General features: G+C 41.2%; 1 protein-coding gene and 2 non-coding genes across 9 annotated transcripts in view; 2 read left to right on the forward strand and 1 right to left on the reverse strand.

Moving 5' to 3' along the window:
- Positions 1-1,041: 1,041 nt before the first annotated feature.
- Positions 1,042-18,436, reverse strand: part of MYO15A (myosin XVA) — a 197,667-nt gene continuing 180,272 nt past the window's right edge. For all 7 annotated transcript variants that reach the window (XM_076069914.1, XM_076069911.1, XM_076069917.1 and 4 more), the window contains 7 exons: positions 15,124-15,220; positions 10,566-10,726; positions 10,021-10,154; positions 9,530-9,663; positions 8,765-8,898; positions 7,548-7,688; positions 1,042-6,287 (listed from right to left, as the gene is read on the reverse strand). In XM_076069914.1, the coding sequence (XP_075926029.1) occupies positions 6,186-6,287; positions 7,548-7,688; positions 8,765-8,898; positions 9,530-9,663; positions 10,021-10,154; positions 10,566-10,726; positions 15,124-15,220 (903 nt within the window). In that variant the 3' untranslated portion in view covers positions 1,042-6,185. The remainder of the gene's footprint in view (positions 6,288-7,547; positions 7,689-8,764; positions 8,899-9,529; positions 9,664-10,020; positions 10,155-10,565; positions 10,727-15,123; positions 15,221-18,436) is intronic.
- TRNAR-CCU (transfer RNA arginine (anticodon CCU)) lies at positions 12,343-12,415 on the forward strand. Its single transcript has one exon. It is a non-coding gene; the product is annotated as a tRNA-Arg (tRNA).
- TRNAR-UCU (transfer RNA arginine (anticodon UCU)) lies at positions 17,396-17,468 on the forward strand. The gene has a single exon. It is a non-coding gene; the product is annotated as a tRNA-Arg (tRNA).

The raw sequence follows: 18,436 nt of genomic DNA on the forward strand, positions 1-18,436 counted from the left end.
AATTGGTCTGTGTTAAGGTAGGGCACTGATAAGGGGTTGAGTGGTTCCGGCTCGGCACGGTAATTGGCCAGGGGAAACCACCCGTGCTGGCTCGGCTCGTATAACAATGTAGTGTAGGTCATGCGTCGTGCCGAAACAGCACAACGCACACGAGGATGCAATTGGTCTGCACAAGCAGACGATGCAGATCACATCATCACAGCAGACGACAAATACCAACCGAGCAGTATCCGGGCTCACAGTGCTTGGCTTTGTTTAACACGTAGGCTTTCGCGACCAATATTCATAATAAAGGTTTTTGGGTTAGATCGCGTTATTTATGTCGTAACCCTCCACCACCCGACACGGCCAATCAGCAAAAAAAATGTCACGTTGACAAAAGACAAACCGAAAAAACTAAGAATATGAATTACTGCAGTCACGAAAGCTTTAAATCAAAATTTAAAAGACAAATAGTTCACTACTTTAGCCCACCGGTGTGTTGAAGAGTGAATCCACACATTTACAGTTTGAGTACGACGTTTCGCTGGTAATCACATCCAGCATCATCGGGCAATTCGCCCGGATGCATTTAGTCATTGTCGTGCTGTACAGTCGTGTATATTAATTCTGAACACGCATTATTTACTTTGTATATGTACTGTATATTGTTAATAATTCCAAATTTATTATGTTATTATTTTTTTTCTTTTCTATCTACGTGACTTTACCGAAAGAACCAAGAATATATAGCAAAAAGTAATGCACTTTTGAACGCAATTGGTTTGAGAGAGTCATTGGATGGGGTATTCTTTTTTCGGCTCCGTTATACAAATAATTTGAGAGTAAAACAAATATATGTGATGTTTCGGTTAAATGTAGGGCGACTTGCTTGATTGTAACAGTAGGACATTTGGCAGCTATGAATATAGCAGCCACTTCGCCGACTGCAATCTCGCCCCACCATGTGGACACGTGTGTTGCAGAAATCGAGGCACACCACGTGTGGATTTGATCACGTTCTGAGGCCACCAAACGCTTGATAAAATGCAACAGCTGCCGTTTTCACAGATACACGTTTATTTTCAAATAAGGGAGAACAGCCTGAGATGTAACTGCACATACAGCAGAACCTCATTACAACACGAAGCATAAACGTGGTTAATGGGAATTACCAGCTGATATAAACTACAGTAGTCCCTATACTGTACTTGATCAGCTAATTAAATAGTGTTGTTAAAATACAATTTAACAGGTTTTTTTTTACTAAATACAGTTAAACACCGCTAACATTACAACAAGCTGTGTTTGGCCTTTTCCTTAATTTTTCTATACTTGTGTGCCACACACAATGCAACATTGTAACAGTGGTGATGTCATTGCAAAAAGAAACGAATGAGTAACATTCTATTTATACTACATTTCCATACATTCTTAGGCAACTAAAGTTAGCTATACCTGCAATCCTGCAGCTTATTAATATGTATTGTTTTCATGGACATATTTACATAAAAAAATAACTTCCGATAATAAAAACGCTAAAAAAACACACACCTCCGACGAGTGTATGAAATAAAATAATTGTTATTTAAAACTTTCTTTTAGTGAGGTTCCACTGTATACAAAACAACTATACATTTCTACTGACTGGCTGAAAGGTGTCGTGTTTATTACTCATTTTAACTGCACCTACACTACGAAATACATGACAGTATCGTGTAATATGAATTCTAAAACCTCGTGTACCTGTAAATCTATTCTACAATAATGTTATATTATTCATGAATATTACAAATTTATTGCACTCACGGTTACAGGACTTTACTTTAATAGTTGCTGATATATTCGTTTTTTGTCTATAAGCTGCATGCATTCTTAAGTCGCAATAAAATGTAATGTCAAAAAAGTAAAAAATGTAAAAACGCAAGTTTACATATTTACTCCGCATGCTAGTGTTCATCATTATTCTATATTGTAAACACATGCAGCAAAATGCATTTCGTGAATTCGTGTTATTAAATACAGCGTCATCCATGCAAACTGCATCTCACAACGCAATGCAATCCGCAAACACGAACGGTGCATATATTGAGATCTTTTCAGCCAATTAACGAGTGTTTATACATATCCTATGGGATCTGTGTGGGGAATATAAAATCCCATTCAGTTGCCACTCATGACAGCCACATTCCTAGGAACTCGGACCAGCCACACAAAGACACACAATGCACACAACCAATATAAATTATCAGGTCATGTGGCTACATCTGTGCCTAAACCTTCTTCATGCTGTAATTTTGTTTTATAATTTAAAGTTGCATTTTGCAACCTTGGAATCTGTCTAAATAAACGACTACCTGTAGAAGTTCTAAATAATGTATTTGGCATGCCACGAAACATGTTTATAACTCTCTGCCAGCAAACTAGTCTCGGTGCATATGCAGCCCCTTAATCAATTGTGGCTGCGTTGGGTAACCTTATTTTGTAGCAGATAAACATTTTCATCAAACACAAATGTAGCCCAATCTCCATTCAGCACACACAACCATATGTTCACAGGGCTGAACGTAAATCAATCCAAGTGTTGTTTTCTGGGTTGAGCTGCATTTCTTCTCTCAAGCGTTCACCCACATTGCTGCGGGCACCTTCAGCACCTGAAGGGATCAATTGAGTAAAGAGCTTCTTTCACTTTACTTAGTCGGCAAATGCCACTCTGAAAGGGTATCTTGCACGTAGTGACACATCTCAAAGCTCTCGTCAACCAGTCCAATTTTTGTTGAGAGAATAAATGGCGCATCTTGGAATTTGACTTACAAATGTAAATTATTATTACATGTAACCCAATCCGGAAAACCACACTTCAATGTACTAATCACTGTTCAATGATAACTTTTAAACACATTTGAAAAACAAAGACAAGACTCGGTATAAATAAAATATATTATCCTCACCATTCATTGCAGATTCCTGGCAGCTAGAAAAAAAAATGTATTCAAGGCACAACAGAAAGTATTAGAGTACACTAAAATGTCTGAGATGTAAAGAGTTTGTTGCAATAAATCATGGGGAAACCCCCAATACTTTCTAGCTGGCAGCTAGGTAAGGGTGCTGTATAAATCCTGTAAATACGCTTTGGTTAGTTTTACAAGGTAACAAAGAGTTTTCCTCATATCCCATAATGATAGAATTATTTTAATAGATTAAATGTAGCAATGAGCTGCGTTTACTTTATGAATATAGCAAGTAAATGTAAGTGATATTTGCATGAAATCATGAAAATGCATTTATGTAAAAACAGATCGTCACACTAGTCATTCCCTTTTTAGTGAAAAGAATATCCAAGGTTTGCACAACAAAGCAGTATCCATTTTAAAAGCATGCAACACACTTTCATACTTTACTTTAAGCTTGACGTTCATAGTATACAGGAAAAATGGCATAGCCATGAAAATTAAGTGACACTCAGTGACACAGCATCCACAAGTTGGTGAAGGCATGGCACAGTCGTCTGCAGAAATCAAAACCTATTATACAGGGCATGCTGGAAATAGCAGCCTACATCAGGTGGCTGGATAGCCGTTTGGTCAGCATGCATGCCACTGAGACAGTTTACATGGATTAAGTTCTCATCTTGTGGGGAATTACAGTAAAGAACTAAATTACCAAAGCACGTATCTACAGCACAGAGGACAATAATATGATAAAGTAAGCTATTGTGTTCCAGTATGAAAGCATTTCTTTCAATGTGTTAAATTAATAACTTTTCAGGTATAAAACAGTAATTCAGGTATGCCTTGGAAATTCTTGTATTGAAGGACAATGAATCAGCGAATGGACTGGTGACTGGGCTGAGATCATTGCCATATTTCGTATTGGCCAACTCATCGGCCCCAAACCAAATTTTCTGAAATTAAATAAATTTCTGTTTCCGTGTAGGTGAGCATCATTGTGGTGTTTAAAACGCATAATGGCAATTATGCATTCAGCTTTTAATTCCTGTGGGATTGTTTAAGATAACTATCAACGAATGTTTTGATGAAACGGGCAGCAGATTCCCACAGCAATTATTGACTGTAGGACTAATAAATAGCTTTAGAAATGACGTTCTCTAATTAAACCGACAGAAGCATTCCCTGCTGCATATCCTACTATTTAACAGTCCTAATACACCACTTAAATAACATTTTAAAGACGACATCGTGAAACTCGAGCCCCAGAGGAAGTCAACATGGTTTTGAATGAGCAAGCACATTAAATCATTGCACCATTGTAACAGGGCTTGATTTGAATATTATACAATTTATAAGTGCACTGAGTTAGGGGATTAGTCATGGAAACTGTAAAAATTATTTTAGTTTAAAATCTTAAAAACGCTTTAAAATCTTTAAACTCTGACCTTATTAAAATTATCTGGTGTCAAAATTGCTTCAATATTGTAGTATTCTGGCCATACAAGTTAATGTAGTTTTATCATGGCAATCTGAAATCCTGATTTAAAGCTTTTGTGACTGCAGGAAGACGATTGCTTGTGTTGCGATCGAAATGTTGTGATCTATTATTTTCTATTTACGTGACTTGAACCGAAAGACCCAAAGAGTATAATGGAAAATCCAGTTGCATTACCTTTTATCATTTGTGCACGCATCCAATTTACACCACTCTTTGTATATTACCTACACAAGTCAATGACTAGAATGACACGAGTGTTCACAAAATAAACACGTATCATAGACCAGGGGTCAAGTGCCAACCCTACTTGTGATAAATACATATTATCGGCATCAAGGCATGAGGCCCAGCAATGCCACTGCAAGGCACAGAACTCCCCAATCACAGCTCTGTGCTGAATGTTATGGTGGAATGGCCTTGGAAGAGACAAAGTATATTTACTGTACTTTCCTTCGCTACAACATTCCTCCTTTAATAGACCCCCCTTACCAGCACCCACTGGATATTTAAGTAGACAAATTGTGTGCTTCCTACGTCGATATTTAAGTTGGGTCATACCAAATTGAGTGCAACTTCCAATGTACTTGATGGTTAAAGTGCACAGCTATCACTGACCAGGCTGATGTTTATCAAACTCACGATATATATGCCAATCTGGTCTGATTGCACCTGAAAAGCTCAGGGTTCTAACGGAAGATCTCAGTGATGCAGACTCTATACGCGAATAAGGCCATAGCGTAAGCTCAGCCAACCAGTCATTACATTATCAATTTCAATGTAGTTGAAAGGTGACTTTGAGGTTCCACTAACAGTTCTTTGTGGGAAACACCAACACAACCTATACATCTGGCAATTTACCAGCATTAATTCAAGCAGTCCTGACTCTCCTGATAAAGCACCGAATGTTGAATCCGGTCCACCATTTGTACGTACTGAACAATGCTCCTGAAATTTAGCACTCCCAGAAATCTGTTGGATTGAAGGGTTGTCTTAGATATACTTTTATTTTTTTATGATAAGAGACGGATAATATGAAGGATAAATATTGCCTGCGTATATCTATTTTGTTCTTTATATTTTCCATAATGATGCAAATGGTTATTTTGGGTTAGAATGCTTATGGTTGCAGTAATGTGCCAGGGTTGTGAATTCTCAGGCCGAGTTTACATCATCTGAGGGTATCCAGACTAACTAAACCAGACGGGTAACCAGACCGCCCGGCCAGCATGCTTCCCATCTACAAAGTCAGCAATCCAACCAATGCTGTGCACAGGTAATGATGCATGGATGGCATTGGAAGTCCAAATGAGTACTTGGATGATTCTTTTATTTTTGGTGTTTCATTCCTCATTTTATTATACAGGTACAGTATATTGTGTAATTATTGTATTGTGTCAGTTGGTTTTATTTTATACGATTTTGTTGTATGTTATCGTTTTTGTGGTGTGTTGTCTAATTATGTTTGTTACGTGTCGGATGACTCCCACACCAATAACACCAGCAAGCAGCCCCAGAGTTCTCTGCAGTTGCCATTTTCTTTTCCTTTCATCAGCCGCCCAAACTCCCACCTCAGCCTGCCCCACGTTGTCGTCTCACATCACAGACCTCGCCGGCCAATTAAGGGTCCCTGTCCTCCGATTCGAGTGCACAGGCGACTGCTTGCATGGTCTGGTGGCATTGCTAAGCAGGTGTGGATGCTCGTACACGGTGAGTCTCCATGGTTGTTCCGGATGCAAGTGAGTCGTGTGAACGCGGCTTTAGAGGATGGTGATGTCACTTGGCGGGAGGCTGTGTCGCTTCTCCCGAGCAGCAAGGAGGATTTCCTGGTGCATGGCGATCACCCGGCACAGCTCCATGCCCTACACGGTGACAACAAAGACAAAGATCCCTCGTACAGCTGAAACTGTTGGGGCTAATGCTGTTAGAGAGCACCTATGAAGGCTGGCATGACGCACAAGGTAGTGTGATGTGGCCAACACCAGTACTGATGCTTACACACTGCCACGGATACTCTTTTAATGCTGAGTCGTCTTCGGGGAGGCCCAGGACTGAAGCAGATAATGCCACAGAGATGTTCGCCGTGCGCAGGATATGAACTCGGTTTTAAAGGTTCTCAGCATGGTACACTAACCACGATGCTACTGCTTCCCTACAGCAACAACAACACCATCAACATGCACAGCATTGATGAGAGCAGCATATGCCATTCACCAGCAAGGGTCTCAAAACATTACACTGCCTTTACAATCCAACTTGTGTTCACTGTATGTTTTTTTTGTACGAGACAGATTATTTTTATTCCCCGAATAAAACCAAATAATGGCAATTAATTGAATCGTGGAGTAGGTGAATCATCACAGTGCCAATGGACAAGTAGAGTGCATCGTTGCATATCCGTCACATATCCGCCCTGACAAATTAACCGCCCCCACCCAGTACATGACTTGTGCATGCCGTACCTGTAATAGACGTCTTTCCTTTTCATACACAGTAATGTGTTAATACCATATGCGGTTACTTCAAAAATCCGGTAATGTATTTTCCATAAAATGTGCTTTATTTTGTATTCAACAATATGTGTAAATGATATAACTGTAATTATCAATTGATGTTCACATATCCGACCTTTACACATATCCACCTCAATCTCAGTCAGTCCCCAGCGAGTTGGATTGGGTGAAGTTCTACTGTGTATACATATTACATTTAATTTTATCTACCCAGGAAAGTCTCACTGAGTATCATGACTTTTGATGAGGGTCCTGTCATGACTGCTATGCAGGAGTCAAATTGCAATTGAGAAGTTTGCAGGTAGTTTTTCTCCCCTTTAAATATTGCACAATCGGAACCAGGACAACAGGACACAATGGCATACTCTTGCGAATGGCGTCACGTGATCTCTAACGTTCACTACGAAGCGGACGATGGGTATTATTACGGCTAATCCACACACAGTATTAATTAGGGTGGCCACTAGTTTCGGACTGTGAACCTCTGCGACAAGCGGCAAATGTGCTACTGCTAGGCTACGTCACCGCCCATAGATTACGCACAATGGCGCGTGTGCACTGTCGATGCTGCTGGTGGCGGGATCGCTCCCTGCCGTGCGCCCTGTGTACCTGCTGCAGCTGCAGCTGCATGATGCGTTGCGACATGAGGTTGCCCAGCATGATCTCCACGTAGGGGATGGTCTCGCCCTGTGTGGGACGCTGCGTGCGCGTCGACTGCACCTCCTGCATGGGGAAGCTCACCAGCACCTCCTGCAGGATAGGGAACACGAGGCCTGGCGTTACCGCAGCGCATGGGCAGGGGAGTGAAGTCTCGTACTTTTTTTTCAACAGCACAATCAAAGCTGCACCAGGGGGTTTGCTGAGTCTCGCCCGGCGCAACTCAGGGGGCGCCAGGTTGTTTATCCACTGCACAAGCTGAGCCACATTGCCCATGCAATGAACAAGTCGAGATGTGTGTAGATGACATGTGACACCATGTCCTCACAGTGTACTGATTAACATCACATGCAATGAACACATCATTAGCCCTGCCCTGGTGCTGATTAGCCCCGAGCCAGATTCATATGACTCGTGAATCCCACACGTTTGGTTCCAATATGGCACGGCAAATAGCCAGTGGAAAACCATCTGCGCCGTGAAGGTGCCGCCCTGGCTTGGCTCGGATATGCCAGTGGAAAAGGGGTATATATGCCTCAGAACAGCTCAGGTTATTGCGTTATCATGAGTGGTAAAATATTCAATGGCTGGTGAAAGCAGCCGATTGTCAATCCACTGCTGTATAATAGCCTCCCTCTGCTGTGCGATTCGTAGGCGCTATTTGACCATACTTTGCCACACTCGTGAGAGTGGGTTGTCAATTGTAAAAGTGGGCTAAATCCCAGTTCCGAAAAAAGTCCAATGCATTCCCATACATTAAAAGTCAACAAAGTGTATTCCCATCGATCCTGTAGCATTGCCGAGCTGGTCAAAACAGCTTTTACAACTCGGCCCAGCCAAATTTCCAATCATACATATGCTTGGACAAATTCCACAAGCATGGAAGCTGAGATGAATATAATTTCAATTCACTCTCTTTCACCTTTCCTAGAAACTGTCTGACATCCCCTGTTTTGGTGGCTCTCGGCTACACAGGCTACGAGAAAAAAAGGTGCAGCCCTGACCCAGACCCATTAACTTGGCGCTTAAAGTTGAGATCAAACATATCAAGGCTTCTCATGATGCTACTGGACCCTACTGAACTCAGACTCGCACGCGGAAATACGAACGCCTGAAAGACTGGGACTAGGAAGCCCTGTGTCTAGCCCTGGCTTTGATGCGCCCTTTACGTGAGTGATGCTGTTGAGGAAGCTCAGCCCCTGCTGGTTAACGGCCAAGATGCACGGGGTGGTGATGGCCGTGTTGCTGCTGCTCTGGACGAAGAAGAATGCCGACCCGAAGAGTGGGAGGGCGCTTGCAAGTCCTGCACGCGGTGCATGGCAAACGGACACATGCGTCACTCCCCCGTGGCGAAGCATCAAGAAAGGGTTTGCGTCATTTACTTTGCCAAAATAAGTACAGCATTTTCTACATACATACAATCTACAAAAGCGTTTCCAGACTCGAATGTAACCGTAATACCTATTGTGGTGTGTAAACATCAGCACTGGAGAAATACAGACATTTCGGCGTGGTGCTGGCCATACCATCTCCTTTGCACCATGCCAGCCTTCATAGGTGCTCGCTATGTCGATGTGTGAGTTTGTGTGAGTCGGCATCCAAAAATGTTTGTCTGCGTGAGCACCATTTGGTGTGTAGAAGAACCTGTGTGTGTGTGTGCGTGAATGTGCGAGTCAGTGTGCAGGGTTATGCGTGTGCACGTTTGCATCCGTGTGTAAGTTCATATGCAGGAGCATGTGCAGTGTGTGTACGTGCGCTCATGCTCAAGTGTATGTGTGAGTTGGGGTGCAGTGGCACTTATGTATGTGCGAGTCAGTGTGCAAGGTTATGCGTGTGCTCGTGTGTGCACGAGTTTGTGCAGCAGCACCTGTGAGTGTGCGAGTGTGCATATGCGAGCGTGTATGCTCATGTCCACATTCATGCGCGCTGCTCACCCATGAACTGCGCTCGAGCTTGATGTGCAGACAACGCCTGCACCTGTGCAGAGTGCTGCAGGACCACACCAAGCCATGACTGAGGCCGCTGCATTCGCAGCACCTGAGCCGGGATGTATTCCCCGACCTCACGCCTGCACCCCGCAGAACAGACACCGAGTTAACCCTACCGTGGCATGCCACCTCCGTGATGCAAACATGTAAATCTCTTATATCTCTTTTACACTGTCGAACTGAGCCGCACCGGACGAGGTACCAAGACATCCTGACGCATCTCTGGAGGCGCCAAGTTATTTTTCAACTGCAGAAGCCTGAGCTGTGCCATTGATGCAACACAATTATTCGGTCAAGGGCAAACAGGTAGTCTTTGTATATGAACATTATGCAGCTCACATGATGTGCGCTGAAACCAACCTAACCTGGCCCATTCCAATTAACCCAACCCTGGGCCAGCCCAGCCACTCCCAGTGCGCCCGGCACTGGCTACTCACTGCGTGGGCTGGTAATCGCTGCCTTTGATGCGGTGCTGCAGGGCCGCCAGCTTGGCCACCTGCTGCGTGAGCTGATCGTCGATGCGGCCCGCGGTCAGCACCAGGAACAGACCATTCATGTACTCGGGCAGGATCTGTCAACGTTAGCGGTCGGAGGAGACAAGAGCATCTCTCAGAGGAATGGTTTGTATCGGTCGTCATCGCTATCATTGTTTACGGCAAAATGCCATGCCTCCCACAGATTGCCACCTCTGCAGTACAAAAACACCAGGACGAACCGTGGGAAGAGCATCTCAGAAGACCAGAAGAAGGGAGCACTACATGTAAGTGCATTGTCTTGAGTGGTGTATTAATATTATTGTAATTCTTATGCAAGTGACAAAAAAAGCAGGACTTTTAACAAAAATTTGTCAAGACAGCTACCTCAAACAGAGAAACAATCCTGAAAAAACGAGCACAGGTGACAACCCTACCTCCTACCACCAGCCAGCCTCCCATGCTGCGCTGTGCACACACTCGGCTGTCGGGATGATCGGGACACCCACCTGGTTGAAGTGCATGCTGATGTAGAGCTCATTGTCGAACTTGAGCGGTCGCACCCACACGATACGGCGGAACCAGAACCGGTGCATTTCGTCCACCTTCTCGGCCTCGGACGAAACGTCAAGGATGTATTCCTTCTTCTGGAGAGGTCGCACCGACTCCCCTGCACACGGTGCAGCCATTATAACACTGCTGCTGCTACAGCACACACAGAGGCAGGGATTCTCCAACTCCATTTCGTGTGACTCACCATAGTACGTCTTTCCAAGGGGGTGGTTTATGTTTTTTTTATGACAGTATAACGAATATTCTCTCTGTGATTCTAGATGTGTTAAAGAATATATTTCCAAAATGTTGTTGCAAATGAGACCATGCTTATGAATTTAAATAAAATTGGAGATTGAGATTTTCAGATGTGAAGGCCTAGTGGCTTAATGGATAAAGGCACTGGCCTCCTAAGCCAGGGATTGTGGGTCCAAGTGCCCACCTGGGGTAGAGCAGTTTGAGTGATTGTACATGTTCATTTAATGAGAGATGGTTTCTGATTTTGTTTTCAAATAAATGCAGATATACATTTAAATAGGCAGTGCAACTATGTTAAATTACTTACACAAATCTATAACTATTTTTAAAAGAACCTAGTGGCGACTCACCACTACGCCCAGGTTCCTCCTCTTTTCCGTGGATTCATATGCAGCCCTTTGTGAATTCCGTATATTGATTTGCTGTATAACGATGCCTGTACTTAGCTCCCTTTAAAAGTGATTGCCATCTCCACATCCTGACAAGAAGCCCTCTCTGCAAGCCATGCCCAGCAGATGATGCCGATGACATCTCGCATTCCAGTACCACGTATTAAACAAAATAAATGCTTAATACAGTCTTGTTTTAGAAACATTGCTTTATGAAACATCAGGGCACCCTGACTAACATGGGTGTATAATACGATATTTCATAACAATGATCGAATTAGCATATGTTCCCATTTTTCTGATTTAAAAAAAATCAAAATCGGGCCTAGAAATTAATTTGTTCCGTATTCGTGATGGTTTGGCGCAAAATTTTAGAGGTATTAAATTTGTACAAATATATACCCGAAATGCTAAACAAAAAACTAAAACCGGCAAAAAAATCCAATAATCCTACGTTTAAAAAAAAATATTTAGTCCGAAATTTATTGCCGACATACCGCGTGGCTGATAGGATGTGTAAACGCAAATGTAATGTAGCTGAAAAAAGAAACCATTGGAAGGAGAAATATCGTCCACTTATATAATTAGTTATTTATATTCTCCACGGCGACGTTGAATGTGTTCTGTTGAGAGTTATAATGGCCCATAGGTGGCATCATTACCATTGTCAACGTTATCGCCGCCACATTCGTAATGGAGATGACGCCCCCTAGGGGCTCCGGGCTATATTCAGGTAGCACAAAGACACTCAAAAGAGGATCGCGATCGTTTCGCTTCACGCAGCGTCCCGCAAAATCGACGCACCGAACTCGGCAAGTCGAAAATGTCGCTGACAAAATGTGAAAAAAACATTTTTGGGCTTTGAGTTTGAATTTGGTACGTTGTGAGCCGCAGTATAAATGTGTGTGTTATAGATGCGGTCACAGTTGTAAGATGCGAGGCTCTTTAAGGCATTTCACGTTTGTGTTTATAACAATGCGCTGTGAACGGAAAAACGCGCCCAAGCTGAAATTCCACCAAATAACGATGTTGGTAACGTACACGCGGTATGAACATAAGGCCCACTGAACGAACCTTTGCATGTACAGCCCCAGTGGCCTAATGGATAAGGCACTGGCCTCCTAAGCCAGGGATTGTGGGTTCGAGTCCCACCTGGGGTAATGTGAATTTTTATTTAATTATTTCCTTATGAAACTATATTTTATATTCCAGATGACTTCATTGTGATATTGTACAAAATGTAAAAAGTTGCCGATGTTATAAATCTATTTGGAGAACATTTCAGGTGATTATCTTGCATTGGTTTTGGGCAGCCAATACTGACACCTAGTGCTTGGCTTTAGCAACTACAGGACAAATTTCGATTTAAAGCTTTCGTGACTGCAAGGATTCATTTTCTTTGGTTCTTTCGGTAAAGTCACGTAGAATGAGAATAAAAAATAAAATAACACAATAAAATTCTCTGGCCGAAACGTCGTGCGAATTTTATTGTGTTATTTTATTTTTTATTCTCATTCTACGTGACTTTACCGAAAGATTGTCATCAGGTGTGTCGGTTTGCATAAATTTAGATGGATTCTGGCTTAGCAATCATTGGAAAGATTTGATAAACCATTTCAGGTCTTAATGGATTGTTCACGCTTACAGTGGCTTTCAGACAGCATACATTAATTTTTCGTCTCCCCCCTCCTCTTTTCTGAACATAGATGAACTCGTCCTTCTAAATAAACTGCCAAATCGCTGCGCGTGGCGCTGACGGTTTCTATAAATAAATATATATAAATACACCGTTTAAAAATAAATAATTTTATACAAACCTGACACACCCGATGACGACCGTTTGTGTTATGGTCGAAACGTCGTGATAATTTTTATTGTTTTATATATTTTATTATTTTATTGTTTCCCTTCAACGTGACTTTACCGAAAGAGCTAAGAATATGAATTACTGCAGTCACGAAAGCTTTAAATCAAAATTTTACCAAAAGAACCAAAGAAGATGAACTACAGGACAATTTTACACTACGATCATGCTCCACCATGGTCATTGCATGCGTTACATCCGCGGTAATGTTTGAGAGCGCTGATTGCAAATGCTCTGTGATAAAATGTTCACAATACATTTTTCACGATATTACGATATCAGTTTTGTGTAACTTTGTAATAATCGATTACACTGAAGAAAAACCCACCACAATTACATGGGCATAACACCTGCTCTTCTGTCATCTCTCAGCTTCTTCAGGTATCTGAAGGCACTAAAGAAGCTACTATCTTAGCATTTCGATGTCCACGTCAATTTCTGAGTGCACTACCTGACGAATCTCATCGCAGTTTGAGTGATATGTCGTATATGCCACCAGTTATGAGCTTTATTACAAAAAAATTGCTAAACACATGGGAACTTATAAAAATATATCTCATTGTAAACGTGACAATCTTGTCAGATGGTTGACAGATAATGACAATAATTTCACCATTAAAACACTAAGTGGTCTTACCCAAAAACAAATACGGATCATCTCACGTAATTTCTCATCCCATCTAAAATGCACGAACACTTTGTATTTCATATTCTTAGTTTTTTTCGGTAAAGTCACGTTGAAGAGAAACTACAAAATAATAAAATATATATAAAACAATATTGTTTATATAAATATATATAAAACAATATTGTTTATATATAAAACAATATTGTTATATATATTTTATTATTTTGTTGTTTCTCTTCAACGTGACTTTACCGAAAAAAACAATATTGTTTTATATATATTTCATTATTTTGTTGTTTCTCTTCAATGTGACTTTACCGAAAATAACTAATTACTGCAGTCACGAAAGCTTTAAATCAAAATTCACTTTGTATTTATTTGTTACAGATTCGTAAACAAAATATAGCATCTTGACTTAAAGCTTTCGTCACTGCAGGAATTCATATTCTTTGGGTCTTTAGGTAAAGCAACGTAGATAGAATGGGTGTAGCTCAAGGGTAAGTGGGCATGGCTAGATGGAATTTGCGTGTAAATGTAAGATCGGAGAGCTGAGCTACCTCCACGACTACGAAGCTGTGGAGGTGGCCATTGTATTGTGAGAGATTAGCACGTCAATATGTCCATGTAAGATTAGCATGTCAATGTAAGAAAACCGGGCGCCACCAAAGGTGTGGAGGTGGCCATTGTATTGTGTGAGATTAGCATTTCAATGTCAGAGAACCACTGCAACGGTGGCTGTGTTAGTGAGACATTTAGCCTGTTAATGTAAAGACATTTAACCTGGTAATGTAACTCAGAGAGTCGGAAATAACTGATGTTTCCATCCTACCTGCCAATGTTAGCAGTTATTTTCGACTCTCTGAGTTACATTACCAGGTTAAATGTCTTTACATTAACAGGATAAATGTCTCACTAACACAGCCACCGCTGCTCCTTTCCCTCGATGTGGCGGTGACTCTCATTTTTTTTTATTTTTCTATCTATGTGGCTTTACCGAAAGACCCAAAAAATAAAAATATAGCATATATGTTTTGCCCACCTAAGAGCATGAGTAAATTCAGCACTATTTCAATCCTTTATGATGTAGCATTGATCACTAACCCTGAGGGGAGGAAAGGCTAATAATCAGTAAACATATTGTGGTACACATTTTTCTCAAATTGACCTTGTTATTTGGTCTGCGGGGCTGTGAACCTCTGTAACAACTATCGAATGGTCAACTGGCTCGGCCATACTCTGCTAACCTCCTGATGACATCACTAAAACAAATATCACTTTGATCAGGAAAAAATGTTTTCTAAACTGTAGTTACAACCTTTGAAACAATATAAATTGGCAAAGGCCAATAAGATCGGATAGGACCCAGTTTCACTCACCTCTGTTGGTGACAAGGAAGATGGCAAACTCCTCCTGGGCCTCCTGCCTATGGAGCCCCATCTCCTGGCAGATCTCCTCAATCACATCCTGCACAGTCTGCACATGCAAAATCGTCATACGACCCATCAACAGGGATCAGATGCAGTGTGATTTTCAGTGTAACGAAACGACGATAGCTCTTATTGGATCAGAATGAATGTGTTTTCCTCTCAATTATGAGAAGCCCCAGTGGCCTAATGGATAAGACACTGGCCTCCTAAGCCAGGGATCGTGGATTTGAGTCCCACCTGGGGTAGCTGAAAAAAAGTTGAGCATTTTGTAACATCAAGATGTCAAGTTGATGAAGCTGACAATGAGAAGCGAATGTGGTACTGTGCCTGTAGAAGAGAGTTTGAAATCAGTGTACTTTGGTGACAATAATCAACATTCATAAAGCAGCGAGGACAAAAGGGGAAAATACATATCCATTTTCATAATTATTGTGCGTTAATTTAAGAAGTCTGTACATAAGCCAGGTTTCATCATGCTGTATGTAGCCCCAGTGACCGAATGGATAAGGCACTGGCCTCCTAAACCAGGGATTGTGAGCTTTGATACCCACCTGGGGAAGCTGAGAAAACACTGTTCATTTTGTAACATTAAGATGTCAAATTTACGAAATTGATGATGAAAAGCCAATATTACACTGTGCCTTCACAAGAGAGATTTATATCAGTGTCCGTTGGTGACAATTATCAATATTGATAAAGCAGAGGGGACAAAAGGGGAAAATACATATGCATTTTTATAATTATTGAGTTAATTTAAAATGTCTGCACATTAGCAAGGTTCTCATCATGCAGCATGTATCCCCAGTGCCCTAATGGATAAGGCACTGGCCTTCTAAGCCAGGGATTGTGGGTTCGAAGTTCCACCTGGGGTAGGTGAACAACAAATATACATTTCGAAAGGTGAAGATTTATTCCACATGTGGTCATTACACTAAGTTTACGAATCTGATAATGAAAAACATCATGCCACTGTTCGTCCAGAGGAGAGTTTTAAATCAGTGTACTTTGGTGACAATTATCAACATTGATTAAGCAGACGGGACGAAAGGGGAATATACATGACAATTTTTTTTTATTATTGTGAGATTATTTAAGAAGTCTGTACATAAGCCAGGTTTTCATCATGCTACATGTAGCCCCTGTGGACTAATGAGTAAGCCACTGGCCTTCTAAGCCAGGGATGTGGGTTTGAGTTCCTACCTGGGGTAGCTGAGCAATGAATGTACGATTTGCAAGGTGAAGCTTTATTCCACATGTGGTCATTACACTAAGTTTACGAATCTGATCATGAAAAGCCAAAATGGCACTGTGCCTATAGAAGAGTGTTTTAAATCAGTGGACGATGGTGACAATTATCAACATTGATGAAGCAGAGAGGACGAAAGGGGATTCTTCATATCCATTTGAATAATTATTATGGGTTTATTTAAGAAGTTTGTACATAAGCCAGGTTTTCATCATGTATATGTAGCCCCAGTGGGCTAATGTATAAGGGGCTGGCCTCCTAAGCCAGGGATTGTGGGTTTGAGTTCCTACCTGGGGTAGCTGAGCAATGAATGTACGTTTTGTAAGGTGAAGATTTATTCAACATGTGGTCATCATGTTAAGTTTACGAATCTGATAATGTAAAACATCATGCCACTGTGCCTTCAGAAGAGAGTTATAAATCAGTGGATATTGGTGACAATTATCAACATGGATAAAACAGAAGGGATGAAAGGGGAAAATACATGTAAAAAACTTTTATTATTGTGAGTTTAAATTTCGGTTTAAAGCTTTCATGTCTGCAGGGATTCATATTTTTGGTTCTTTCGGTAAAGTCCCATCTACGTGACTTTACCGAAAGAACCAAGAATATTGAGTTTATTTAAGAAGTCTGCACATCAGCCAGATTTTCATCCTGTATATGCAGCCCCAGTGGCCTAATGGATAGGGCACTGGCCTCCTAAGCAAGGGATTGTGGGTTCGAGTCTCAACCTCGGGTAGCAGAGGAAAAGTTGTTCATTTTGTAACATAAAAATGTCAAGCTTATGAATCTGACAATGAGAATCGAATGTGACACTGTGCCTACAGAAGAGAGTTTAAAATATATATTTGGTGACAATTATCAACATTGATGAAGCAGAGCAGACAAAAGAAGAAAATATGTAACCATTTTAATCATTATTGAGTGAATTTAGAATTTCTGCCCATTAGCAAGGTTTTCATCATGCAGCATGGAGCCCCAGTGGCCTAATGGATAAGGCACTGGCCTTCTAAGCCAGGGATTGTGGGTTCGAGTCCCACCTGGGGTAGCTGAGCAACAAATGTACATTTTGTAAGGTGAAGATTTATTCCACATGCGGTCATTACACTAAGTTTACGAATCTGATAATGAAAAACATCATGCCACTGTGCCTTTCGAAGAGAATTTTTAATCAGTGTAATTTTGTGACAATTATCAATATTGATTAAGTAGAGAGGATAAAAAGGGACTGGCCTCCTAAACCAGGGATTGTGGGTTTGAGTTCCTACCTGGGGTAGCTGAGGAACAAATGTATCTTAGTAAGGTGAAGATTTATTCAACATGTGGGCATTACACAAAGTTTATGAATCTGAAGATAGTTTTAAATAGGCGTAATTTTGTGACAATCATCAACATTGATTAAGTAGAGGACAAAAAGGGGAAAATATATCCATTTTTATAATTATTGTGAGTTTATTTCAGAAGTCTGTGCATAAGCCAGATTTTCATCATGCTACAGGCAGCCCCAGTGGCCTAATGAATAAAGGACTGGCCTCCTAAGCCAGGGATTGTGGGTTTGAGTTCCAACTGGGGTAGCTGAGCAATGAATGTATGTTTTGTAAGGTGAAGATTTAGTCAACATGTGGTCATTACGCTAAGTTTACGAATCGGATAATGTAAAACATCGTGCCACTGTGCCTTCATAAGAGAGTTATAAATCAGTGGACGTTGGTGACAATTATCAACATGGATAAAGCGGAGGGGAAGAAAGGTGAAAATACATATCAATTATTTTTTCAATTATTGTGAGTTTATTTAAGAAGTCTGTACATAAGCCAGATTTTCATTATGCTACATATAGCCCCAGTGGCCTCATGGATAAGGGACTGTCCTCCTAAGCCACGGCATGTGGGTTCGAGTACCACCTGGACATGGCTGAGAAATGATTGTACATTTTGTAAGGTGAAGATTTATTCAACATGTGATCAATATGCTAAGTTTACGAATCTGATCATGAAAAGCAATATGGCATTGTGC

The sequence above is a fragment of the Petromyzon marinus genome, chromosome 26 (assembly GCF_048934315.1).
Source record: "Petromyzon marinus isolate PM22_M1 ecotype Great Lakes invasive population chromosome 26, UKy_Petmar_22M1.pri1.0, whole genome shotgun sequence".
NCBI classification, from domain to species: domain Eukaryota; kingdom Metazoa; phylum Chordata; class Hyperoartia; order Petromyzontiformes; family Petromyzontidae; genus Petromyzon; species Petromyzon marinus.